Source organism: Artemia sp. Qi Xiang Cuo, chromosome 3 (genome assembly GCF_049724085.1).
Source record: "Artemia sp. Qi Xiang Cuo chromosome 3, ASM4972408v1, whole genome shotgun sequence".
Lineage (NCBI taxonomy): Eukaryota > Metazoa > Arthropoda > Branchiopoda > Anostraca > Artemiidae > Artemia > Artemia sp. Qi Xiang Cuo.
Genome location: NC_142796.1, coordinates 57606527 through 57634045, shown reverse-complemented (window position 1 = coordinate 57634045; position 27519 = coordinate 57606527). Strand labels below are relative to the sequence as shown.

The 27519-nt window shown below is 34.3% G+C and overlaps 1 protein-coding gene and 1 long non-coding RNA gene across 3 annotated transcripts in view; one reads left to right on the top strand and one right to left on the bottom strand.

Annotated features, from left to right (window-relative positions):
• Wbp2 (WW domain binding protein 2) overlaps positions 1-21517 on the top strand; it is a 41869-nt gene extending 20352 nt beyond the window's left edge. Inside the window, exons 4-7 of one of the 2 annotated variants that reach the window (XM_089086254.1) lie at positions 8697-8855; positions 14157-14228; positions 15136-15278; positions 21261-21517. In XM_089086254.1, the coding sequence (XP_088942380.1) occupies positions 8697-8855; positions 14157-14228; positions 15136-15278; positions 21261-21314 (428 nt within the window). In that variant the 3' untranslated portion in view covers positions 21315-21517. Of the gene's footprint in view, positions 1-8696; positions 8856-14153; positions 14229-15135; positions 15279-21260 lie in introns of both variants that reach the window. The other variant, XM_089086253.1, reaches the window with a different exon arrangement.
• On the bottom strand, positions 1-22631 carry LOC148954329 (uncharacterized). Its single transcript, XR_016141506.1, has 2 exons — positions 22484-22631; positions 1-73 (listed from the first exon to the last, which is right to left on the bottom strand). It is a non-coding gene; the product is annotated as an uncharacterized LOC148954329 (long non-coding RNA).
• Between the last annotated feature and the right edge of the window lie 4888 nt (positions 22632-27519).

The following is a 27519-nucleotide window of genomic DNA, read 5'->3' as shown; positions in this document are numbered from 1 at the left end:
GTTGGCTCAACACTACGTTTAGGTTATGGTAACAGCAACAGAACGCAGGGTAGTAACAGAGAAGTGGCAGAAACTGAAAAAGAAAATGAATTTGTAAAAAAATATGAATGTTTTTTTTTTTTTTTTTTTTTGCTAAAATTGGGTTTCATTCTCTTAGTTAGGTAATAAAAACGGTACTTTATTTTAAGCATCTTGGCTACCAAAAAATGGTAAAGGAGCGGTAGACTATTATATAAGAAGAATAAGAAGAATAAGGATTTATTGAAAAAAAAACATATCAACAAAAAATTATTGCTGCCTCCCCTAAAAAGCAAAGCTTGTCCGTGGGGGAGGTAGAGAAAACAAAATCCATAAAACAAAGAACACTTGGCCACCGACACCACTAATACCATCACACTAAACAATAAATACAAAATAATATCATATATTATACTTCCTCTGGGAACATCATATCAACAAAACCCCCACAATAAATAAATCAATTAATCAGTCAAAACTAATATTCAGCAAAAAGCAGTTCCTTAATGATTTTTCTAAAAATATTGGGGTCACCAATAGTCTTAATACCACTATTCAAACTATTCCATTTCCGCGTACCTCTATAAAAAACAGAAAAACATGAACGGGAAGATATACCTCTAGGTACACAGAAGTCCGCGCTACCCCTTGTATCATGAGAATGAACAGTAGACCTAATGGACAATAAATCACCAAAACAATGAGGCTGAACATCCTGCTGCAGTCCAAAAATAAACCACAATATATAGAACTCACGGAGGCCTGCAGCGGGAAAAATTTTTAAAGTTGGGTAAATTTCTCTAACAGACATACGTGGAGATATACCGGCTAAAGTTCTTACTGCATGATTTTGTAGAACTCTTATTGGTTTTAGGTTAGAAGAAAAAGTAGAGAGCCAAATACTTGAACAATAAAGTATATACGGGTGTATTAAAGAAAAATAAAGATGGCGAAGGACAGACTTGGGAAAATAATGTTGGAGTTTCTTCATTATACCGAGATTTCTTGTCAGAATTTTGCTAGTTAAAGTAACATATTCCTTAAAAGATAGAGTTTCATCTATTACAATCCCAAGGTATTTAAAAGACGCAGTCCGTTTTATAACACCATTGGGCATATCTAATTCCTTGATCCATGGGTAAAAGTTTGATGATCGAGAGAAAATAATAAAGTTAGACTTGGCCATGTCAATCCTTAATTTATTTACCCTCAGCTATGCTGTAATTCCATTAACTGATTCCTTCATGGAAATCTGCAGCAGCTCCGCTGTCTTAGCTGTGCTAATGGCTGTTGTGTCATCAGCAAAAAGTGAAACTGTTTCATTAGTCGGGTTTACCGTTAGTTTATTTATTCTATAGCAAAAATTATTTAGACAATTTGGTAAATCATTAATAAATATCAAGAATAATATAGGACCGAGAACTGATCCTTGCAGAACACCTATTTCAATACGCTTTTTTTCAGAAGAAGTATCATTTAGTTGGACATACTGATAACGATTACTTAAAAAACTTCTTAAAAAATTTAATGATTTACCTCTCAAACCATACACCTCACACTTCTTAAGTAGAAGTTCATGATCCACAGTATCGAAAGCTTTCATCAGATCTAAAAATATAGCACCTATTTTGAAACCTTTGTCTAATACATCATTAATAATAGTTTTCAAATAAATCATCTCCTGTTCAGTTGTCCTTTTTCTACGTAACCCAAATAGTGTCTCCACCAGTAACTTATGATCCTCCAAAAAACTCATCATTCTAATGCAAAAACACTTCTCTAAAACACGGGAAATAATGGGTAAAACAGAAATCGGTCTGTAATTTTCTGGGTCATTTTGAATACCACCCTTATGAATTGGGGTTATTCGGGCAACTTTAAAACAATCTGGGAATTTTCCTTGACGAAACATCAGCTATAACAGGAAAAATACATTTAAGTGTTTTTAGAGTAATATGATCGCTACCAGATGAATTACTACGCAACCCATAAATAATTTTTTTAATTTCATCAACTGTTAGAAGTCTAAGGTGAAGAGACACATCAATGGGGTCCCTCAGTAAGGACTCGAACGTTGGGTCACCACTATCAGGCACAACTGACATAGCTAAATTCAGACCAATATTTGAAAAATAACTCTGAAATTCATTGCATATGTCCTTTTCAGAATTCAAAGTCTTTCCCATTAAAATAACTAATTCATTAGGTACACTATTTATTTTTAATCCAATCACTTCTTTTATTAGTCCCCAAGTTTTCTTAGGGCATCCTTCGACCTCCTTAAACTTTTTCTCAAAATATTTCTTTCTTTCATTTCTTAAAATTGTATTCAACCTATTTCGATAAATTTTATATAATTGCTTATTTTGTTGTGTCAGGTTAATTATTTGAGCTCTAAACAATTTATCTCTTACATTTATTTGCTTCAAAATCACAGGACTAATCCAAGGTTTTTTACTTGAGTGCTTTCTATTAAATGGTTTCAATATGACTACTTGACTTATCAAACTCTCCAAATTTTCATAAAATAAAACAAACTTTGAATTTGTGTCCTCAACATTGCTTAGAACATCGTAGCACTCCACCTTTTCTATATCATTTTTTAATTTTACAATCGCATTTTTACAGATCACTGGAATCCTTGATTTTTTGCCTTTAACCACCTTCGTGACAGTTCTAAAGCTAGCTGAAACTCCAAAGTGGTCAGATACATCGTTAATAAGGACCCTGGGAACACTCAAGGGTACATTAGAAAGGATGTTATCCAGAAGCTTAGCTGATGTTCCTGTAATTCTTGTAAGGATATTTATACATGGATGAAACCCGTTGGATAAACTTCTATTAATAAATTCAGTGCTAGCAGATGACTGATCTATAAGGTCAATATTAAAATCCCCCATAATAAAACATGGCATAGAGTTAATCGGAAGTTTCATTAATAGTTCTTCAAATAGGTCCATAAAGTCTTGGAGCAAGCTCTGTGGAGGTCTATATACTAAAACAATACAACAATTCAAATTCTCTCTAGCTATATGCAAAAAAAAACACTCACAAACTATATCTCTATGTACTGTAAGATCTTCTCTTATTGAAACATTATAATCAGCCTCAATGTAAGCTGCTAGGCCTCCATGTTGGTAATACTCGCGATTCCTTACATATAAATTATACCCAGGGATATGTAGTAATTGCGAGTTATTATCATTTAACCACGTTTCAGTTAAAGCGATCACCTGAAAGACATCAGTATTTATTAATTCCGATAAAAAATTATGCGCAGAATTCAATCCCTGACAATTCAAATGAAAAATGTTAAGGCCAAAATGGCCCCTATCACAATACAAGGGTAGTGCTTCTTCTTTAAAAATATACCTTGATGGTTCATTTGTAAAAATCTCAGTGGCATTAATATCTAAATTTCTATTTATCCTTTGATTAAACTGGCTGGAAAAATCAACCCTTCGACTTTCAAGTTGCAGGACATTGCTGTTCCCGGGAGGAAAAACGATATCTCTAACCATCATCAATAAAAGTTAATGTATGTGACGGTAGAGGGTGGCGGTGGCGAAAAAAATCATTATCTACTAAACATATAACTAGACCTAGATAAATACAAAAAAAATAACAAAATATATTCCGGCAAAGCGGACATACAATTTAAAAAAGCACATTATTGCAAGCTTCATGGCACAAAGCAAAACCATTCAAAAAGACATCAGCCCGCTACCACCCACTCAAATAATTTCACATTAACAAACATTTTAAATTATTTACTCAAAAATAAAAATTAACATTAACCCAAACATTTCAAATTCATCACTATCAACTTTTCCATATCTATTTGATTAAACCAAGCGAAAAAGAAAAGATAATTAACCAATAAGTAAACTAAACACATTCAATAAAACACTCATTTTTTAGCACCTCTGGAAGCTGTGGAGGGAGGAGGCTTATGTGCTAGTTCCTCAATCCATTCATCACACGTAAACTTCACTTTCGTACCACCCGGACGTTCAAACTGAAGATATGGTGGAACTGTGTTTGATACCCATGAACTTATACCCATCGTTTTAAGACACAATTTTTTTCATATAGCTTTTTTCTCGCCTCTCTCACAGAAAATGGGGCATCATCACTCACATAAATGTTTCCCTGGTTAGATATCGTTCTTCCTTTAAGGTTCTTTCCATTTTTAAGGATTTCAATCTTGTTTCCACGGTTTTTTATATTAACCTTAAAAAATTTCTTATCCTTTTTTATTGAAACAACTGAAAAATGGGGTATCACTGGTAAATTTAGTCCATCAGTACATATCTCGGTAAACATACGTTTGGCTTGATCTTCATCCTCACAGACTGCATTCCATGCAACCAAATTATTTTCGTTAGGCTGATACTCTGCAGCCATAAGCCTATCAGACATACATAGGGTCTTTTCTTTAAAATATTTATCTTCTGACTGCAGGTTAAAATTATCATTTTTCAGCAAAGAAATGTCATTTTCTACAGCATTTGTACAAGACTTAATCCCGGAGAATTCAGACCTTAAGGCTAATTGCTCTGATTCAATTGCTTTTATTCTATTTTCTACTACAATGAATCACTGTTCAATTGATTGGACTGAGCTACGAGTTTCACGCATAATGTACATCATCTTTGCAAATTCCTCTGATAGGGTCATTAACGAAACCTGAGTTGTCACTGGCTTCCGAATATCCGGATTTCCTGACGTATTTGGGGTACTTGTGGCAATATCCTCACTAGAATCAATATCTGGACGACTCCTTTCATTTGTTTTCTTGCCCATCTTAACTTAGTAATAGCTAAAATTGACTTACTGGCAAAAGAAGAAGCCACCAGTCCTAAATCAGTCCTTTTTCCCCACTGTACTATTCCTTTAATCTCATATCACGAATAATTTGAGCCTTAAATCACTTTGGAGGAATAACAGCTAATCATTTCCATTGTTGAGTTTTATTTAGGGAAAGGCTTTTATTTTCAGATTTTCTATTATCAGATTGTACAAAGTTTTCATTATATCACAGCATGCAGACAATTTAGCAATAATCCATCGTCATTCATTTCATTACGTGATTCATAGAGTGGGCGATAGCAAGCAATACGGTCTTAACCGGTTGAGCAATGAATCATGACTGAAGCCTGTTGTCTTAATATTGAAACGAAATGCTAATTTTACTTACCTTGGAATATTAGTGTACCTTTGCCAGGATGCTAGCGTTTTTTACCTTTTCAAATTGACATACTCTCCAGAACTATCTTTTGGCATTCTTCTTGACACCTTAACGTTAAGTTTTCGGCAATGAAACATTGAGTGTTTTTACTTTTTTTCGGAGAGGTGGTCTACTAGCGGCATCTAATTTAATATTATATATTAAATGGTGATCGAAACTACAAATTTTCCTAGATTCTGAAAAATCACCCTCCCCCCTCCCCATCCTCATAAATTTTCTTAATTTGACGCCACTGAATATAAGCCTGTTGACCAAAAAAGTTTTAATGGTTAGTCTTTCTAAAACGGAATCTTTAAGCAGCCATTGGTACATTGTATTAAATGAAACTAGTTATCTGAATTGAATTTGAATTAATTAAACTTAAAAAACAACTAATACAATATTTAAAAATTAGCTATTTAATGTTATCCACCTTTGCACGTCGTATGAACTAATGAAAAAAAACCTTGAGTGTACGTAGCTCTAGGTGGCTTGTTCGAAATTGTGTATCTTTGGCCTTTTCTGTGGTCTAATCAGACAAACTTAAATAATAGTGTAAAAAAGTCAGTTTTCTAGAAATTTCCCCCCCAAAAAATGATAAAATTTTAGTTATAGACACGAAGGAAATCTTTCATTTATTTTTTCCTATATTTTTTTTCAGAATCTGAAAATACCATTAGCTGGAATTTGTCCAATCAGACGAATTTCCTATGTAAAAAGAGACAAGAATAATTTAAATAAATGTGTGTACATACCTTTGAGATTTAAAGTCAATCTAAAAATCGAAGAATTTGACTATTAATAAATTATTCACTTGATTAAAAAGCCAGAAAATTGAATAAAAACAAAAAGTAAAAAGTCATGCTACCTAACCATGATTAATGCGAGATTAATTTAGTGTGTGATATAAAAGTTTTAGCAGAGAGAGGGGACGGATTTATTTGAGCCTTTTCTGTACGTTGGAATTTCTAGAATTATGTTTGGTAAAGGTTAGGAATAGAAGCTTCTCAGAATCAGACATGCTAGAACAAAAAAAGAGACATTTTTAGAGTGCTAATTTTATGTAACTTTTATGGTTTTGTTCACGTTTTTGACAGTTCATCCCCAGCCCCGCTCCATTGCATTAAGCTATGTAGGAAAAAACTAAAATAATAATCGATGAAAACTAATTCGAAAACAGATAAAAATGAGGAAAATGAAGAAAAACTATTCACTGATACTTGCTACATATTATAAAGTAAGAATTCCATCATTTTTTTTGTTAGTTTCTTTTGTATAGCCCAAGGCCGTATGAGACTTTTAGAGGGGGACGAGGAGGAATTGTCAAAAATGCGAACCAAACCATGATAATGATCATAAATAGCAATCTAAAAATGTTAAATTACAGTTAAAACTACTTTCCTAGTTGCTAGTAGCTGGCACATTACCTTATGTCTTTATGGTTTATCACGGGTTAGGGAGATGTTAATAAATAGTAAGTGTTGAAAGCAATAAAAGTTCATTTAGGTCCTTGAAGGATTATCGAATTTCATGTAAAAATTAAAGCTTTATTTAGAAAAAAAGAGAAAAGTGTGCATTCTAGTGATAACTCAAATCGTATTTTGGATTTTTAGCAAGCAATGTTCATCTTGGGTTTTTAGATTTTTGCCGAACACAGGACATACATGTATTCCCATAAAGGGAAGGGCTTTTTGAGGCTCATTTTCAGGCCGCCCACATCCAACCCGGAGTTCAACACGGGTTGTGGAGATTATTGTTTTGAGTGCTGTGTTCAGCACGGGCGAATTTCTTATCAGAACCCGTGTTCAACTATGCTATTCTAGTGCGTTATAATTTTCAGGAACCCTTGTCCAAGACACCTGGAAATTGTAAGATGAAAATGCTTTAAAGTTTTGCTGGGTTGAACACGGAGTACCTTAAAACGAGTTTTGTCAAACCTGATCTAAATGCGCTTCAAACCCGATGCCAGAAAACACAACTTTGATAACCTCAACAAGGTGGTTCAGACTAAAAAATGCTTATAGAATCATACCATGAAGATGAGCATAAAATTAGTAATCTAAAAGTTCCTTTTTTTCCTTCTCCTTCATGTCTTCATCATGTCTCCTTCTCTGTCCATGTCTCCTTCTAAAAAGCTGCTATTCTCAACTTTTACCTTTTGTTTTAGTTTATAAATTTGTATGGTTCACAAATATTGATTTTTCATCCAGTATAGCCCCCTAAAAACGAAGAGTAGCGATTCTTACGACGACAAATAATTATTTATGGCGAGTGAACCGCCACTCAGTTTCGGCAAGTTTTCGGGGAATATTAAAAAATTTGATTTTGAAATATTTAATCCTTGAGAAGCATGGTCGGTATAGTAGATGCATAAGGAGACAAATTGAAGGCCATTCTTCTAATGTGTAAAAAGACTAATACTAAACTTTCTTGATATTATCCCTAAATGTGAAAGCTTTGAACGTACAATTTCAGGGAAGAGAGAATCAAATGTTTTTTTTTTCAATTCCAATCATAAAGCTGCTGGAATAAGACTAGAAACAAAAGACATGAATAGTAAAGAGCTTAAATGTATTAATTTTTTTAATGCATTAAAACTTTCTTTTATTATTGTAAATATGCAAACATTTGATTTAAAAATTAGTTGAACTTATTTATCTAGTTTAATCTAAGAACTTTAACTTAATGTATTTAATTTAAGAATATCTAATTACCTCATTTTTGATATTAATAAATTTTAATAGAAAAAATGTAAATATTTAATAAAATGCATTAAAAACTTGCAATTAGTCTTCGCTGAATTGTCTTGTCTAAAACCAAATTGGCAATTATGGAATATTTGTATTTACTCTCATAGTTTGGAATATTTCATATATATATTTATATATATCTCTTAGAGTATCTGAGCTTATAAATCATAGTTTAGATATGTCTTAATGTTGCTATTCATTCATCTCATTTCCAGCTGCGTCAGCTGCGTCTCTTAAATCTATTCATATGCTTGACACTCCTCTTTTTGACACATTTTCTCTGGAAATAAATGTATCATTTCAAACAGAAGTGTAAACATGTCTGAACCTTAGAGGAATATTATACATTTTTATTCAGGGAGGTTGGGAGCAAATAGAAAAACAAATGTTTCATGCTTAGATTGTAGACAATTCTTTTGACGGATCTTTTGGGGATTCTCCCCACCATTTTATTTTTGTTTTGAACCATTTTGTTTTTTATGCCAAATTGTTTTACCTTCTTTTTAATTTTTTCTTTATTATTGCTGTTCCTATTTCTTTTTCATTCTCGTTGTCTTTATATTTTGAATACGAAATGTGAATTTGGCTCATCTGGGCTCGTAATAGACATTCTTTAAAAATAAATATGTTGTCTTACCCTTCTATGTGCGTCTTTTATTTCCAAAAATTGCATACACTCATTTCTAACTTTTTTCAAGCTAAACGTCATGCGCCTGAGCAAATGTTTGATAACCCTCCTCCTTACGAAGCTCCTCCTCCATATGGTTTCTTTGACGCTCCAGCTCCTGCTTACACTCCACCACAAGGGGCCTACTATGGTTGGTCAGCTCCTGCAGCTTTTGCTGCTTCTGGACCAGGTATATTAATTTTTATAGGACTAATTATAATGCACTAAGTGAGTGGTGCTCAGCCAATTTGGGGCCATGCCTCACTTAGGCATTTCTAATATCATGATATTGCCTAATTAAGTTTAAATTTTACTATTAAAAATTTTATGTGTATTCGCCTGAAGTAAGCTTAAAGGGCCATTAGCTTAGTTTATTTTTTGTTGTCGTCCTCAAGGTTTATCTTATACTATTGAAAAATATTGTCGATATAAAACGTTAATGTGACATCATTTAAATGATTTTTTTTTCAAAATCAAGGGTCTTAATTATAGGCAACTAATGGGGGCATGACCCACCAAAATATTGCCATGCTTCATCTGTGGGGATCGCGCCCCATGTTGGAAATCACGGCTGTAAGTAAACATAGGAGAAAAGAGAATTTTTTCTTTTTAGTAAGGCAAACACAGGACAGGAGCGGAATTTTACTGCGATTTCCAGATTTCCCGTCATCCGATATATTAAAATGTTCTTATGCGGGTGAATATTTGGATAACTTCTGTTGTTTATTATTTTGGGTTCAGAGGGAAGCAATAAAAAGGCGATTATTTTCACACTTTGCTCCTTCTTAGAGCAAATTTTGCTCCTTTTCCAGGCACTGTGGAGTTACATAGGTTCAAGTTTTATCAGGCATTTAAACATTTCTGTACACAACAGCGACAGCCAAGTAAATTTATGCTTAACTTTTTCCTAAACAATAGCTGTTCAGAAGACTCCTGTGTAAACCTAATGGCAACTAAAATTGATTTTTTCTTTCACGAATATTGAGCGCTGTAGTTTTTTTTTTCCTGCTTTGAACTGGAGTTACAGTTTTAAAATTCAGTTCGTGAAACGTTCAAATGTTTAAAATAAATAAAAGCTACTTGTACGTTTTTTTTGTTAAAAATGTACGCTAGGCTTCCCCTGCAAGGGCGTATCCTGGGGAGGGTATGTAGTTTACCAGGTTTAAATCCCCCTGCCGAAATTTTTGTTCAACTTGGAAAAAGATAACAAAATGCGTATAATTTTTCTGGTGCATTTAAAAAAAACTGTAGAATCCCTGCACAAAAATACCTACTCCCTCCCGGACAACAATCCTGTATACACTCATGCTCCCCCGGTTTGATTTCTGTCATAACTCAGCTTAAATGTGAGTTGATTTTAATCTTAAGGATTTTAATTAGGGGAATTTATTTTGCATATGATTAGTTTCACCTTTACTTATGGGTACCATCAATTGATACATGAAAAAAAGAATTATCTTTATACGTGATCAAAATATTCGATATGGGAATAAAGCTGTTTTCACACTACATAATTCTCTGTGCTAATTGATTAAGTTTCGTTAAGTTATCTATAACATTTCCAAAATCAAACAAGTCCTTTCACATAAGCTAGCGCTAAAATCCATGAAATCATCATAATCATCTTTTAAGGTCATCACAATCAGAAGCAAACTATTCAAACCCTATAAATGTATAATGGAAATTCAAGCCCTGATCGAATGTGAAAGGCTTTCTAACAAATCATTTAATTACAAGTTTTATCAATTGCTCGTCCAGGAATTTCATTTTAATGCTACTATATATTGATTCTTCCGTAACGTAACATAAAACTTGCGTGACGTAAAGTTAGTAGAGCTTGAGCCTACTTGGCGCTGCTTATATTACAAACCAAATTTGCTCCCTAAGGTTACATAACATAAGGCCTTATTTCATTCTAGCGTGAAAGGTTGAACCCCCCCCCCCCCACCCGAAATTTTATCCGACTTATAAAAACATAACGAAAATGCATAAAAACTGCACTGCCCTCTATAAATTTTATTGTTTTTATTTAATTTTTTATTTGAAGTTAAATTATTTATATATATATATATATATATATATATATATATATATATATATATATATATATATATATATATATATATATATATATATATATATATATATATATATATATAGATAAGTATCCAAATAAGTTTTTCAATAAATTTTCAAGGGTAAGTTCAAAGAAGTTTGTTTTCAGTCAGACATTCATTTAATTTTAATAATTTAATTTGCCAAGAAAAATAAAAGCAAGGATATACTCTGACGTTTTACTTCCCATTACTTAAATTGTTATATTGCGCATCTGTTTCATTTTAGCTTTTAATGCAAGTGCATCTTGTTTTTATTTTGGTTTTTAAATTGGATTGAATATGGCTATTGAAAGAAAGAAAGCGAATAAGGAATACAGCTGTATTTGATCTTTCTTTTGCATTCTCCGTTAATCTGCCAACTCCGTCTTTTTGTGAAAAACTTCTAATGCAATCATATATTTTGGAAAAATATTCTATAACGTGTTTTTTTCTTGCTTATTTATATAATTTTTCTATTTATTTGTTATTTGCTCTTTATTTTATTCTTCAAATTATATTGAATTCGTGTTCAGGGTGCTAGAATAGGTTTGAAAATTAATGTGAAGAAGACTAAGCGACTAAGGCTAGGAATAAGAGAAGATGAAAAGGTGACGTTGGGTAATGAAAAGATTGATCAGGTGGGCAGCTTCACTTAGCTTGGTAGTATTATTAGTAAAGACAATGGGAGCTGTGACGATGAAAAAAGTAGAATAGCCAAGGCTCAGGGTGTTTTCTCACAGTTAAAAAAAAGTGTTGAAGAATAGGAAGATAAGTTTGCAAACCAAGATTATAATATTGGAAGGCACAATGATGACAGTGGTCAAATATGGTTCTAAAGCATGGGTGCTCCGAAAAGTGGATGAAGATTTACTAGATGTTTTCCAGAGTGGCCGTATTTCAAACAGTAGGCTGTACGAAAAATGTGGTTCAATCCCGCTTTCTAGGGCTATAATGAAAGAAAGGTTGAGAAGGCTCGGGCAAGGTCTGCAGGTAAAGGATGACAGATTGCCGAAGATTGTTCTTTTCGGCCAACCGTCAAGGGCTAAACAGAAAGCAGGATGTCCTCGTCTGGGGTGGGAGGATGTCATAAAGAAAAATTTAAAGGAAATGGGAATTTCCTGGGAGGGTGTTAAGAGGGAGGCTTTGAATAAATTGGGATGAAGAAGGAGCATCCGTAGCTGTGTTGGCCTCAGGCGACTTGGTGCTGCGGTGAGTTGTTAGTATTAATTCGGGCTCACGACCAGATAATTTACTCCTGCTCGGAAATATGACGACACGTTAGGCAATCATGTTCTTTTTTATATATATATAAATAGAAATCAAATGTGAAAAACCTTTCCAGTTAAGAGGATTTGATAGCTTAAAGGATCACCCTATCTCGTCCATTATGCAATTTTTCAGTTTGTGTGGCCAGAATTTAGAATTGATCGGTGGGTGTTTCCATAATTTGTTGAGCCTGGATAAGTCATCCCAATAGACGATAGAAAACTTTAGTTCGACGCCTTCTTCCTCGGAAATCTTTGGAAAACTATTAACTTCTCTCGTTTTGTGTAAAAGATACATATATTCATATTTCACGAAACATACATCATTCATTAGACAGTGTTTTTTTTTTTTTTTTTTTTTTGTTTTTTTTTATGGAGCAGAATTTTCTTTTTAAAGCTTTGGAAAGGGTAATCCCTTAAAATATTCCCCGAGCAGGTAAGCATAGCTGTTGGGAAGGCATTAAAAATCGCTGAAAAGAAGAATCATTTGAATAATTTGATATCTTTGAGAGTTCCCTGTTGTGCTGATCACCTTGATTAAAAACCTTGCCGCCAGAGGACACACATTATTTATGCTATATAGACGGCCATTTTCTCAATTAGCAGGAGACTATAGATTTTCTTTATTTTAAACTAGCCTTCCGTTAGCTTTTCCAACTGTAGACACATTTAAGATCCCCTATTAATTTTTACCAAAACTACTTTGAGTTCCCTTTGGCGCTGGGGAAATTTGCTCATGGGCTCTTTGTCTTTGAGACGGTTAGTCTTGTAAAATGATTTTGAAGGTATCTAATATACTTAATTATAGTTATGAAACATTTCTGTCTAGTCCCTTACTTTATCTATGAAAATGTTAAAAAAAAATTGTTTTTCTTTCTTTTTTTTTGATTCGTGCTTGTCTGAATAATCAATTCAATCGGGTCGGAAAAGCAATCCGTTTGGCATGGAAATGAAGTTTTAGATTGTACAAAAAATCTATCAAATCTAACTTTAAAATGTATAAAATAGTGGAAGTTTGCTATGAACAAAACATGCCATCAGCGGAAGCAAGAAGAAGAAAAAGTAATATCCTTGGCCCCCCTGCCAACTGTGCATAAAACTGACCACTGAGCTGTGACGTGCCGCCAAGCTAACTCTGACATCTTAGGTTTGATACTATTTTCCAGGCAATGTTCTAGAAATGTTTTTAAGCTGGTCGTGTCAGGTTACCCGATGAATGGTGACTGGCGGCTGAAAATCGTACTCTTTAGCTATCCGTCTGGAGCCAAATGAAAACTAGGACGTTTTGGAATGAGGTGGATAGAGCTCTTGAGGAAGGAACTAAGGGAAACAGTAATTACTTGTGGGGAGTAGTGATGCTTTGGACAGATTGGGGTGGAGGAAAAGCATGCGTAGCTATCTTGACCTCAGGTGACTTGGTGCTTTGATGAGTTGAAAGTAGTTGTGGTAGCAGTAAGCTACAATTCAGTACAACTTTGCTACTCCTCATAATACCTTTACTGAGAAAATAAGAAGGTTACAGTGCTCTGAGGATACTACGGCTGAACGAAAACAGCTAAATCTTCACAAGAGACTTGACATTGAATGTCGATTGGTAGAGACTTCTGTATTCACCAGGGTACGTCCATTTGGAGCTGTATCGGTGGTATTTCATATGGATCATCTATTGATTCAGTGGCGTCATTGGGGTGGGTGGGTGTACAACACTTCAGTACAACTCTGCCACTCCTCACAATAAGTTTATTAAGAAATTAAAAAGCTTACAGTTCACTGAGGACCCTTTGGGTACACGAAGATAGCTAAATCTTCATAAAAGACTTGACATTGAATGATTAAAGAAGAACATAAAAAGGAAACGGTAATAATGATAAGAGTGGTAAAAGTGAAAAAAAGGGATTATGGCTAACAAGAAAAAAAAATCATTTTTCTCCTCCCCAGTTCTTATGTTGTATGTTTGTACAGTCTTCTCTTCCTCGTGAATGCTGAGTACTAAATCATTCCAATGAAAAAAAGGACACGAAAAACAAAGCGCAGAACATCATTCATGCTAATTTTAGAGAATTTTGTGTATTATATTGAAAGCAGATGTTAAATTTATCATTGTCTGTTTTTTTTGTTTTTTTATAGCTGACCCAGTATATATGACATCAGCGCCCCCTCCATACCCAGGAATTGGTGGTTATACCCAACCAACTGCCGCAGGTAACTACTTCTATCTTCTTATTCATTAAAAAAAGAAGAATAATGTGCATATTTGTGAGATTGCTTTTTATTATTTTTTCCTAAAATAATCGAATAATTTTAAATTCAAATAAAATAATTATGTTATTATTGTGCTGATTTGAAACTAAAATTATAATTTTGATATTTATAGGTTATATGAATTATTTTAAAATTATTTGGCTGCTGAATTTATTTTGATGGGGATTGTTTAATCTGTTTTGTTGATGGTTTCTAATTGAATCAAAGAGACATTATAACACATAGTATGTTTTTGTCATTAATTTGAGATTGTTTTGAATTAAGCAGCGGTGTCGTAGTCTTCTTTTTTTAATTTTTTTTTATCAACTAAAAAGAAGAAAATTGAATCCATGTTTTATTTATTTTAAAGAGAAACGGTAAAGGCTTATAGGCTTGTCTAGTTCATGTGTCTGTCATGATTTTTTGAATGAATTAAAAATTCTTATTTATTACAGCAACATTTTAAACTACTATGAATTTAGGTTCATGGCTGATCTAAATAGCCCCAGGGGAATGTCGTGATCTTAAGTTTTATGTTTAACGTCCTTGCTTTAAATGAAATGGCAAATAGAAATATGTAAAAAGTTATAGACAACAATTAGAAAAAAGAGAACTATTATAAGGCATAGCGAAAGAGATGGCTAAGTTTTCTCATCCTATTTGGTTGGAATACAAAACAATTCTTGCTCAGTCTTTTTCTAAGATGAGTTGGAGGGATACTGCAGAAAATTAAGCCATACTAGCAAAAAATTGTTTTACACTATGATTTTTGTAGTACATATACCTATGAGCCCCAAAGGAGAGGGTGGGGGTTGAAGACATTCTCCTATTCCCCTGAAATTTTGAAAAATAGGCTATTTCATTTCAGATCTGAAGGCTGCCGAAGCTGGAGGATGGGTCAAAGGAGGTCAGATGCAGGCTTCAACTGAAACAGCTGGCACTTTCCAAGGTGTTCAACCATCTGCTCCTGCGTATCAAAACGGCCCTCCGGATTATGCTCCTCCGCCATATGTAAGTTATCTTTTCTGTTAAAAATCTCTTATTCCAACCCTTTATGTTTACGATGTAATCTCAGAGACTCTACTTTAACTAGCCCAAATCGGCTGCTATAATCCAAAAGGCGCTATAAGTATTCTTTTTTTGTCAATATTCTACAATAATCAGTTCAATCTGTTGTTTCGTAGCTGACTTCGCTATCAAAATACTTAGAAATGTATGTTGTTGTTTTTTTCTCTCTTTACATCAACTTCATTTCATTGCAATATCCCAGATTCGTCACAATTACGTTTTTGGCCAATTAGCATCAGATTTCTATGGAATTTTCCCTCTTAACTCGCAGCGTCATTCATATCCAAAATCACTCAGGTTCAATTTCTCGCAGGAGTTTAGGCGACCAACTAGAGCAGGATTAGTTTGAGGCATATTGGTCCAAAGGTGTGGAATTCTATTCCCCTTGATATTAGACAGTGCGCTGATTACCAGCAGTTTTGCAGAATGGTCGGGAAGTTTATCTCTGATGGTTGACTTTGGTTTTATTTACCTTGTTTGTATTTGGGCAGTTGTCCAAGAGGCTTGTTGTTTTTTTTCATTTAATTTACTAACGGTGTTTAATAATTTGTTGTAATTTTTAATGCTCTCAATTATGCCACTAGGGATGTGCACAGGTGTATTTTGTAGCATTATGTATATTTCATAAATAAAATAACTGTATCTCAAAAATACTTTGCATTCATTGTGTATAATATAACGTATTATGTATCGGATTCGTTATATATTGTATGTTCGCATATTTTCCATAATTCACGCTTGTTGTGCCTTTTCTTTCAGAAGTCCCTAGCAAAATGAGTTTTAACACATGTGCCATTACCAAATCTTACTGTTATCTAGAAGCATATACCTTTTGACCTACAGATATCATTTTTAAAAACCCTGAAAGGTTTACAAGAACCTCGATTCTTTTTTGAAAGATTCGTCTTCTGTAGATGAAAACGTTCAGGTACTTTCTTTATATTGACGTAAATACTTTGTGAAACTTATGGCCTATGATAAAAACAAAGAACGAAAAAAAGTACGAAGAAAACAAAACTCAACGAGAAATCAAACAGTTCGTGGTAACGAACTGTAAGTAAGGAGCGACCCGGCTCAATGGTAACCGAAACTCTAAAAAACGGGATTTTGATACCAATAGATACATCAAAAGAATCAGATTTTAATGCTGATTTCAGATATATAATTTTAATTAAGTTTAGTGTTACCCATCAAAAGTTATGTGTCTCAGAAAATTTGGCTGATTTTCGAGCAAAGGGGGAAAGAACCCCTACAATTTATAGAGACTTAATGAAAATAACACCATCAAATTCAGCGTATCAGAGAACCCTACTGTAGAGGTTTCAAGCTCCTATCTACAAAAATGTAGAATTTTACATTTTTTGCCAGAAGAAAGATTACGGATGCGTGTTTATTTGTTTGTTTGTTTGTTTTTTGTTTTTTTTCCCAGGGGTGATTGTATCGACCCAGTGATCCTAGAATATCGTAGGAGGGCTCAATAGAACGGAAAATAAAAGTTCTTGCGCCCTTTTTTAAGTGACCAAAAATAATGGAGGTCAACTAGGATCCCTCCCAGGCTCATTTTTTTCCCAAAGTAACCCGATCAAAATTTTGAGATAGCCATTTTGTTCAGCATGGTCGAAAATATGATAAAAATGTCTTTTAGGATGACTTGATCCCCCAAAGTCCCCAGGGGGAGGGCTGAAAGTTATGAACTTTACTCACTGTTAACATATTGTATTGTTTATTGGGAAGTATACAGACTTTTTCAGAGGAGATTTTTTCTGGGAGGTGGGGGACGGAGAGGGTCGGGGGCTATATGGAAGGACATTGCTATGAAGGGGGCGCCGGATTTCCCAGCATTATTAAAGAAAAAGATCAGGAATTAAATAAAAAAGAACAAGTTTTTCAACTGATCAACTGATTGTGATTAAGAGGTCATTTTTAAAGAACTGGAAAAAAATTCGAACTATAGTTTAAAGAGCAGGGTATTGACTAGGGGCGAACCCCCTAATATACGTGTTAAAAATTTATGAATATAGAAGTTCGTTACGTAAGTTAATTCTAAGTTACGTATATTTATTACTAATAAAAACGTTCGTAAATAAAATTAAACAAGTTTCGAAAAAGCCATTTAACCAAATATAATATGCAAATTTTGTTTTAATTATTCATGTACGGTGAGCCAAAATCAAAACCTGCATTAATTCAAAAACGTTCAAAAATTAAATAAAAAAAACAAGTTTTTTTAACTGAAAGTAAGGAACGACGTTAAAACTTAAAACGAACAGAAATTATTCCGTATATGAAGGGGGCTGTCCCCCTCCTCAACGCCTCGCTCTTTACGCTAAAGTTTGACTTTCTCACAACTCTATTTTTTTAAACAATAAAAAAACTTTAGCGTAAAGAGCAAGGCGTTGAGGAGGGGGACAGCCCCCTTCATATACGGAATAATTTCTGTTCGTTTTAAGTTTTAACGTCGTTCCTTACTTTCAGTTAAAAAAACTTGTTTTTTTTATTTAATAAAAACAAAGAACGAAAAAAAGTACGAAGAAAACAAAACTCAACGAGAAATTTTGAGCCAGAGAATCAAACTGTTCGTGGTAACGAACTGTAAGGAACGACCCGGCTCAATAGTAACCGAAACTCTAAAAACGGAATTTTTATACCAATAGATCCATCAGAAGAACCAGATTTTTATGCTGATTCCAAATATATAAGTTTCATCAAGTATAGACTTCCCTATCCAAAGTAACGCGCCTGAGAAAATTTGCCTTATTTTCGAAAAAAGGGGGAAACAACCCATTAAAGTCATACAACTTTAATGAAAATCACACCATCAGATACAGCGTATCAGAGAACGCTAATATAGAAGTTTCAAGCTCCTATCTGCAAAATGTGGAATTTTGTATTTTTTGCCAGAAGAAACATCACGGATGCGTGTTTATTTGTTTGTTTTTTTATTATTTTCCCAGGGGTGATTGTATTGATCCGGTAGTCCTAGAATATCATGAGAGGGCTCATTCGAACGGAAATTAAAAGTTCTAATGCCGTTTTTAAGTGACCAAAAAATTGGAGGGCAACTTACCCCCTCCCATGCTAATTATTTTCCCGAAGTCACCCAATCAAAATTTTGAGATAGCCATTTTGTTCAACATAGTTGAAAATATAATTAATATGTCTTTGAGGATGACTTAATCCCCCACTGTTCCCGAGGGAAGGGTTGCAAGTTATAAATTTTTTCCATTGTTTACATATAGTATTGGTTATTGGGAAGTATACAGGCGTTTTCAGGAGGAATTTTTTCTAGTGGGGATCGGGGTCAGAGTAGGCGTTACGGGGGAGGATCTTTCCATGGAGGATATTTCCTTGGGGAAGGGACTTTCCCACCATTATTTAAAAACGATCAGAAATTAAATTAAAAAAAACAAAATTTTTCAACTGAAAGTAAGAAGCAACATTAAAACTTAAAACGAACAGAAATTATTACGTATATGAGGGGGTTCAACCCCTAGTCAATACCTCGCTCTTTACTCTAAAGTTTTTTTAGAACTTTCAAAAGAGCTATCTATTCTAATTAACCGGCCTTTGTGATTCAGAGGTTTGTGATCGAATTTTAGCGTAAAGAGCGAGGTATTGACTAGGGAGCGAACTCCCTAATATACGTAATAAAAACATACGAATATAGAAGTTAGTTACGTAAGTTAGGCTACGTCAGAACAAAATTTCGAGACAGCCAATTAGCCAAAAAAAGGAAAATTATATGTGAATTTCGTTTTGATTATTCATGTACGGTGAGCCAAAATCAAAGCTGCATTAATTCAAAAACGTTCAGAAATTAACTAAATAACAAGTTTTTTTTAGCTGAAAGTAAGGAGCGACATTAAAACTTAAAACGAACAGAAAGTTTTCCGTATATGAAAAGGGCTGTCCCCTCCTCAACGGCTCGCTCTTTCAAACAGTTCGTGGTAAGGAACTGTAAGTAATGAGCGACCCGGCTCAACGGTAACGTCTAAAAAACGGAATTTTGATACCAATAGATACATTAAAAGAATCAGATTTTAATGCTGATTTCAAATACATAAGAAAATTTGGCTGATTTTTGAAAAAAGGGGGAAAGACCCTCTAAAAGTTATAGAACCTTAATGAAAATCACAGCATCATATTCGGCGTATAAGATAACCCTTCTGTAGAGGTTTCAAGCACCTATCTACAAAAATGTGGGATTTTGCAATTTTTGCCATATGAAAGATCACGGATGCGTGTTTTTTTATTGATTTTTTTCCAGGGGTGATCGTATCGACCCAGTGGTCCTAGAATATCATGGGAGGGCTCATTGGAACGGAAATTAAAAGTTCTAGTGCCCTTTTTAAGTGACAAAAAAAATGGAGGGCAACTAGGCCCCCTCCTACACTCAATTGTTCACCAAAGTCAGACGATCAAAAATTTTAGACTGTAATTTTGTCCAGACTGGTCGAATTATGATAACTGAGTCTTTTATGATGTCTTAAACCCCCGGAGTCTTCGGGGGGGAGGGCTGAAATTTATCAACTCTACCCAGTGATATCATGTAGTATTCGTTATTGGGAAGTATACAGACGTTTTCAGGACGGATTTTTTCTGGTAGATGGGGGGGGGGTTATATGGGAGGATCTTTCCATGAAGCAAGGTTTCATGGGGGAAGGGACATTGCTATGAAGGGGGGGCCGGATTTCTCATCATTATTAAAGAAAAAGATCAGAAACTAAAAAAAAGGTTTTCAACTGAAAGTAAGGAGCAACATCAAAACTTAAAATGAACAGAAAATATTACGTACATGATTGGGTTCACCCCCTAGTCAATACCTCGATCTTTAAGCCAAAGATTTTTTAGTACTTTCATAAGAGCTATTTATTCTAATTAACGGCCTTTGTGATTAACAGGTCATTTTTAAAGAATTGGAACAAAATTCGAACTTTAGCTTAAAGAGCAAGGTATTGACTAGGGGGCGAACCTCCTAATATCCGTATTAAAAATCTATGAATATAGAAGTTCGTTACGTAAGTTAATTCGTAAGTTACGTATATTTATTACTAATCAAAGCGTTCGTAAAAAAATTAAACAAGTTTCGAGAAAGCCATTTAACCAAATAAAAGTAAAATTAATATGCAAATTATTTTTTAATTATTCATGCATGGTGAGCAAAAATCAAAACCTGCATTAATTCAAAAACATTCAAAAATTAAATAAAAAAAACAAGTTTTTTTTACGGAAAGTAAGGAACGACGTTAAAACTTAAAACGAACAGAAATTATTCCGTATATGAAACGGGCTGTCCCCTCCTCAACGCCTCGCTCTTTACGCTAAAGTTGACTTTCTCACAGCTCTGTTTTTTTCAAACAATAAAAAACTTTAGCGTAAAGAGCGAGGCGTTGAGGAGGGGACTGCCCCTTTCATATACGGAATAATTTCTGTTCGTTGTAAGTTTTAACGTCGTTCCTTACTTTCAGTTAAAAAAACTTGTTTTTTTATTTAATAAAACAAAAAAGCAGATAGAACGCGTATTTTTAGGTTTCACCCATCTCAAATCGTCAGAAGAGAAATGCCGTAGGCTATGCAATGCCATGGAAGCTACTAAAGAAGAGAGAGAGAGAGAGAATATAAGATTATATTATATTGCATATACATGATAAGATTAGAAGATACACATATACATTACATATACAAGGAAAAATAGATTATTATTGATGTGAGCCTTAAATGCGGATTTGGAATTTTGTGAGACCATGCGACGAATTCCGATACGGCATGAGGAATCTGTAGTGACACATTTTTCTTTTTTACTTTCAACAATCGAATAAGACTGGTTTTGAGTAAAATAGAGTTTCTTGTCTTCTTTCTTTGCTTTTAAGGGCTACGGAAAGTACCCAGAATTTTACAGTTTTTTAATTCTAATTTTCTTTACAGAGTGCGGCGCCACCTAATCCCAACCAAAACGGCACCCCTTATGGCTTTCGTTAAGAATGGCAACAATGCTTTCATTTATTCTTCGATGTAGTTAATGTTTTTACATTCCTATTTACTAATATATTTCACAATGTTTATCCTAGAAAATTGTGGCCTAGTCTGGGTATATATGTGATCTAATATTATTTTATTGTTTGTCTTTGAAGTATATATTTTTGGCTTTTTGTGCAGCATAATTAAATAAATTATAGTCATCACTCTTGTTTTCTTTTATCTTTTATCACTTTTACTCGGCAATCGAAGTATATTTTCCTCCTAAAGTCAATCTAAAATAACTCAGGCGAAGGACTCATTCAAAGCATTTCAGAAAATTTGAGCAAAACCGATATTTGAGGCATCATATAACGCAGATAAGTGTCCTTTCCTTTCGATTTCTTTTTTTCGATCTTAGCTTTGTTAAAAACAAATATTTTTGAGACAAAACTGGGTAAGCTTTAAAAAACAAAAACTAGAAAATGAAGAAAAAAAAGGCAAATTACAGCCAGTGAAAAAAAAAGGGAAAAATACAAATATTTTTGGCTAGACCTCCTCTCCGCCGTCCATGAAAGGAGAAGAACAAAATATTTAGAAGAAGTCCGCAAGAGAATATAAGAAGACAAGCCTTAAAAACAACTAAAATAGAAGAGGCCTTCCTCAGGCAGTGGCGAACCATCAAATAATTTTTGTTACTTTTGAATTTGGCTGCTAAAAAAAAACAAGGGAAGAAAAGCAAGAATGGGGTTTTATGAAGCCAATGAAAATACTGTGTGAAACGGAACGAATGTTTCGAAAGGATAATCGCCTCTTTTCTTCAGCGCTAACCAGATAAAAACGAACAAAATCTAGAAACAAAAAAATACAGAGAATCATCAAAAATAACAAACAGATAAACCAAAAAGTAAATACAATCGTTTGTTACTAATCGTTGATTTTTGGTGAGTGGCTCGATTTTGGTATTAGGATATTTGGCTTTTATTCTACTAATTTGTGGCACCAGTGCACTAACGGATATTTCAACACCTGACCTGTTTTTGTTTGTTTTTTCTTTTTCTTCCCTCTTTTTAGACTATATTTCTTTTTAATGAGAATTTGCTTTTCACCTGTATGCGCTCTGTGATGCTTTTTCAAATAATCCACTCGAGGAAAGCACTTCTGACATGTATCACATTTAAATGGTTTCTCACCTGTATGCACTCTGATGGAGATTCAAAGTGTCAACTTGAGAAAAGCTCTTTTGACATACTTTACACAATGGTTTCTCACATGCATACAGCTTTAGATAACTGTTCAAATGGACTGCTTGAAATAAGATCTTCTGACACATTATCACGTTCAAACCATTTTTGTCCTGTATGTAAACTTTGATAGTGATGTATTACCTGTAACTTTAATTCAGATACTTTTGGTGAAAAGTGACCTTGTAAATTCAGATGTTGTTTCATATCGCAAATACATTGTCGTAAACAACTTCTTATTGCTCCCTTGGATGTTCCATAAAATGAGTAACAAATTTTTGTAATATCAAAATTACTGCAGGACACATAACGCACTCTGTAGGTCATGAAAGTTCTTTACAACCAATGTATATGTGATTATCTAGAATCCAAAATGATATATCTGTTTTCTACAGTAAAAACAATGTTAGGGTAATTAAATAAAATAACAAAAGAATATACGAAGAGGCATTACAGTAATTTTAAATGAAAAGCAAGCATTCAATAAGTATTGCACGTCTACCACCACGCTGTGTACCACTTGTTTTCAAGTCTTTTAACCTACCAGAAGCTAAACATGCCAAGTTTGATTAAAAATAACACAAAGAGGGAAGAAAGATACTTCAAATTATATTCTTTTTATGAAATAATTAGAGCTAGAATACTAAAAAAAAATTATTCAGTGAAGAATTCAAGAGAAAAGTTAGAAAAGTTTGAAAGTCATACAGACTTTAACAGAACATTATATGCTTGCTTCCATAGGTTTTAAGGAATAATTTATTCTTTTATTTTCTCCCTTGTTCGTAATTGTTTTAATTTTTTACAACAATTTTCTGATGCAAGTAACGACTGAAATAAAACTTTGGACAAACGAAAACTGCACTTTGGGGCATATACAATTATAAGTGGTTGCGAGATGTAGTTTTACTGGGAAAAGACTAAAAAATCAGCAGACCCTATTAGGCTAGTCTGTCCCCAAACATATTCTTTAAGACATAAACAAAATGATTAAGCTCTTAGCCATCTTTATCATATTGTCGAGTAGCGTGATAGCAATGGCGATCAAAAGGGGACATCAGTGCTATCCACTGAAAGATTATATGTATTTTTTCAAGGTTACAGACTGTATACCTCTAGTCAAAAGTTTAACGGCGATGGCGATTGCAATACCGCAGTATTATTCTTGATTGAGTTGTTCCAGACACTTTTGGAAATTCTTAAAAATAATTCCACCTTAAAAATTCTTGTTCTGTTGAATCGGTCCAGTAGTTACTATTTCCAAATAGGCGTCAATTATGTTTTTTTTTTTTCACTAGATGTGCTTTAAACGAACTTTAACAATTTTGTTCACTAGGGTCCACGTTCTTTCCTCTTTTCTAGGTTGCTGATGCAACCAAGCTGAAAGATTGCAAGCCTCAAGCTTCAATCATCCTGATTCCGATCGTGTAATTTTGTATTTCTAGACATCTAAACTGTGAAATGGTAAATTAGTACCATTTTGGTGTTACGCATAAGCATAGTTATTGTATTTTTCTTTATTTTTAACTCATATGGTGGTAAATCTTCAATCTCAGTTGAATTGAGGAATTCTGGAGTAAATTAAATTCCGCCTTCCTGTTTATCCTTTACAGAATCATAACTTTTGTAAGATTTGCATTCTCCTGGAAATAATCGAACATTTTTGCATTTATTTTTCTTGCTTCTTTGTTGAGTGAAGCTAAAATAACACATTCCTTCGTTCCATCGTAATTTTGGTTTGCCAGACAATTTCCAAATACTTCCTTAATTAAATCAACACTGAAAATCATATCTATAAGCAGTTCGATTTTATTGGATTTGCAATGGACGGCAACGACTGATCCATATTTTGTGAACCAAAATTGGGTAATATCGGTGCTTCTTCAATTAGAAAAACATCCTCGAGCTAATTCTAAGGCTTTGTTTGAAGCAGGTTTAAAGCTGGAAATTGAATCTGAGGAAACCGGAACTTTCAAGCCAAATATCGTGTGTGTTGTTTGTCAAAAGCCAATTGAATTGATGCGATTCCGGTAGACGCCATACATTTTGCTTTGCAATTTTCACCACACAGAATGTGACTCAACGTTTATATACAAAGGTTTTACGGGTACCGCCTGGTCATCTATGAAAAAAAAAAAATTCCAACATTGTTAGGATGAAAAAAAACTCTAATCAACATACTGTAGTGAAATCACCCATGCAATGTGTTGTGCTCAGCGTTGTGCTGTTCCTGTACGTAAAATTCGTCCGTGTTCAGAAATACCTGGCTGGTCGATAAATCTGGCTTTACAGCAAAGTTTCAAATCTCCAAAGTTTTGGCACCAAATATGGAATGATTGCGATCAGTAGAAATCTGGTGCCGTTAATGATATACGGTTATATATCAAACGTCGTTTTGTTAAGTGTCTTGCCAATCACAAAGCTGAGATTATTGACTGCAAGAGCGAGCGTCTCGCAACTAACCCAAAGGAAATCTGGACATTCATTGAGGGGAAAAGTCAAAAGGTGTCGCTTCAGATCTTCCAAGTGAGAGTGACAGGATCAACTATTTCACCAGCGAATTTTATCCACCTTATCCAGTGTAAAAACCCGCGATTAATCACTACCAGTAAATAGTCTAGTTGATACTGAATCAGATATTGGTTTCGCAGTTACGGATGTTCATAGTGCTATCATTCACCTTAGAAAAAAGATCTCACGTGGTTATGATCAACTGTGTGGTTTTCTTTTATTACATGCAAGTAATGAGCTGCTACAGCATTTAAATTTGTTTCACCAAATCATTTTAATTCTGGTATTGTCTCCGATTCTTTTTGTGTTGGTACATTGACTCCTGTTCCAATAAAGATAAAGATAGCCGGCAATGTTGTTCCTATAGGCCTATAACAGTTTCTTCAGTTCTATGTAAATTGCTGGAGTTACTAGGGATTAAGGACGTAAATAAGGCTTGTTCAACTCCAGAAAACCAGTTTGGATTTGAGGAAGGCTATAGTCTGGAACACGTGCATTATATACTTGCCAACGATCTGATGGATATAGAGAATAGTGGCGAGTTTCTCATCCTTGCGACTCATGATGTCTCTCGTGCTTTCGATTCTGGTGTGCATTCCCATTTACTATATAGTGCGCAGCGGCGAAGTCTCAATCATTCAGCTGTGCGGGTATGTAAAAATCTATATTCGAGATTATATGATGTCGTGAAAGTACCTACTCGTCATGGTTACGTAATGTGTAAAGCCGTAATTAGAGTTTGGAAAGGAATCCGCCAGGGTGGCGTAACTTCGCCACCATTGTATAATAATAGTGTGGTTGCACCTTAGAAAAAAGGCTAGAATTAGTTTTGTTTTTAAAGATTTGGACCTTTCCATGCTCAATTACGCTGACGACATCCTAAATTAAAGTAGTACTGTATCGTTTGTTGAGGAGAAATTTTCTGTGCTTAGTAGGGAATATGCCTAAATTGGTCTCAATTTTAATGCTTTGAAGAGTGAGGTCCTTGCTTTCAGCAAATCTGTCGGTGACGGTGCATACATAGTTAGGAAATTAGGGTGTTCAGTTATTTGCTTGTATTAAGTATCTCGATATCCCGATAGAGGATAGTGTGAAAACGACAAGGGCTCTCCTTATCTCTCATCTAAGTGAGAAACTTAGAAAAGTGTTTGGTGTGGTTATTCGCTGTAAAACTTGCTACAGCAGGCGTATTCTCGCCCGTGTCTTCAACGCTTCTGCGATGCCTCATGTCCTCGCATTGACTCCATTTTGGAATATGTTTACGGCTACTGATAAAAAAAACTATTAGATCCGTATTTTTTTGTTTCGCTAAACTTCTCTTATGTATACTCCTATGAGTTAGAAACAAAAGACTACTGTCAGCCTACGGGTTAACTGAGCCACTAACCGTGGCTGAGCAGCGTCGCGGTCGCTAATTTTCTAGGCTTGATAGGACAAACAGCCTCCGTCCTGCTTCTTCTTCTTCTTCTATTTCACAGCAGGCGGGCTTTTCATTGATACTATTTAGCCTTTTTCCTTTTGCTTCACTCTGTGGGCTACAGAGCTACTGGCTTGGTTGTCTCTTATTTATTAGATATTCTCATATATCTTTCAGTAGATGTTTGGACTCAAGGAGTTCAAATATAAGATGACAGATATTGATTTCCGTGCTCTATGTGCAGGTATAGTCGGCTAGGCTCTCGGCTTGTAGTGACATTTTGTGATCTTTGAAGAAGTTTAAAAGTTTACAATGCTAGGTATGCCGTGCAGACGTCAGTACCTTACATTAAAATAGCCAGTGGTCAATTGTTTCATTATTCATAATACAATACCTGCAAAGAAGGGACAGGGGAACTGAACCACTTGAATCAGGAAACTGATACGAGAATGCAAGAAAGTTTAGTCCATTTGTTCCAGAACGAATTCTGTGAAAAATTTTAGAAAAATGCTTATTGGGAAAGGGGGAAAGGGTAGGATTATTCTTATTAAACATAATATCTGATAGTCTCCATCAGTAAATATATCTCTAATGGGGATTGGTCTCCCGCTTGGCTGGTCAATATTTATAGCATTTTTTGCTTTTTCATCAACCTGATGATTACCACTTATACCAGAGTGGCTAGGGATATACTTGAGATAAGTTCTTATGCCACTTGACACAAGATCATCTATAATACTAAGACAATGATAAGAGTCAATATCCAACTTATACTGAGGAGCTGAAGACAGCAACTCAAGGCTTGATAAAGAGTCAGAATAAACTATAATATTATTTGAATTAGCTATCAAAGGTTTATTTTCAATAAGGTGTTCTAATGCCATGATTATGGCATTTAACTCTCCAGACATTATAGATACATTATTATACAATCTCTCACCCATTGCAATTTTCAGGTGAGGAAGGAAGGCACCACTTGCTACCTTCTCATTCATTTTGGACCCATCAAAAAATATTTGGAAATAGTTTTTATAAGTAATTGTATTAAGTTCAGCAAATT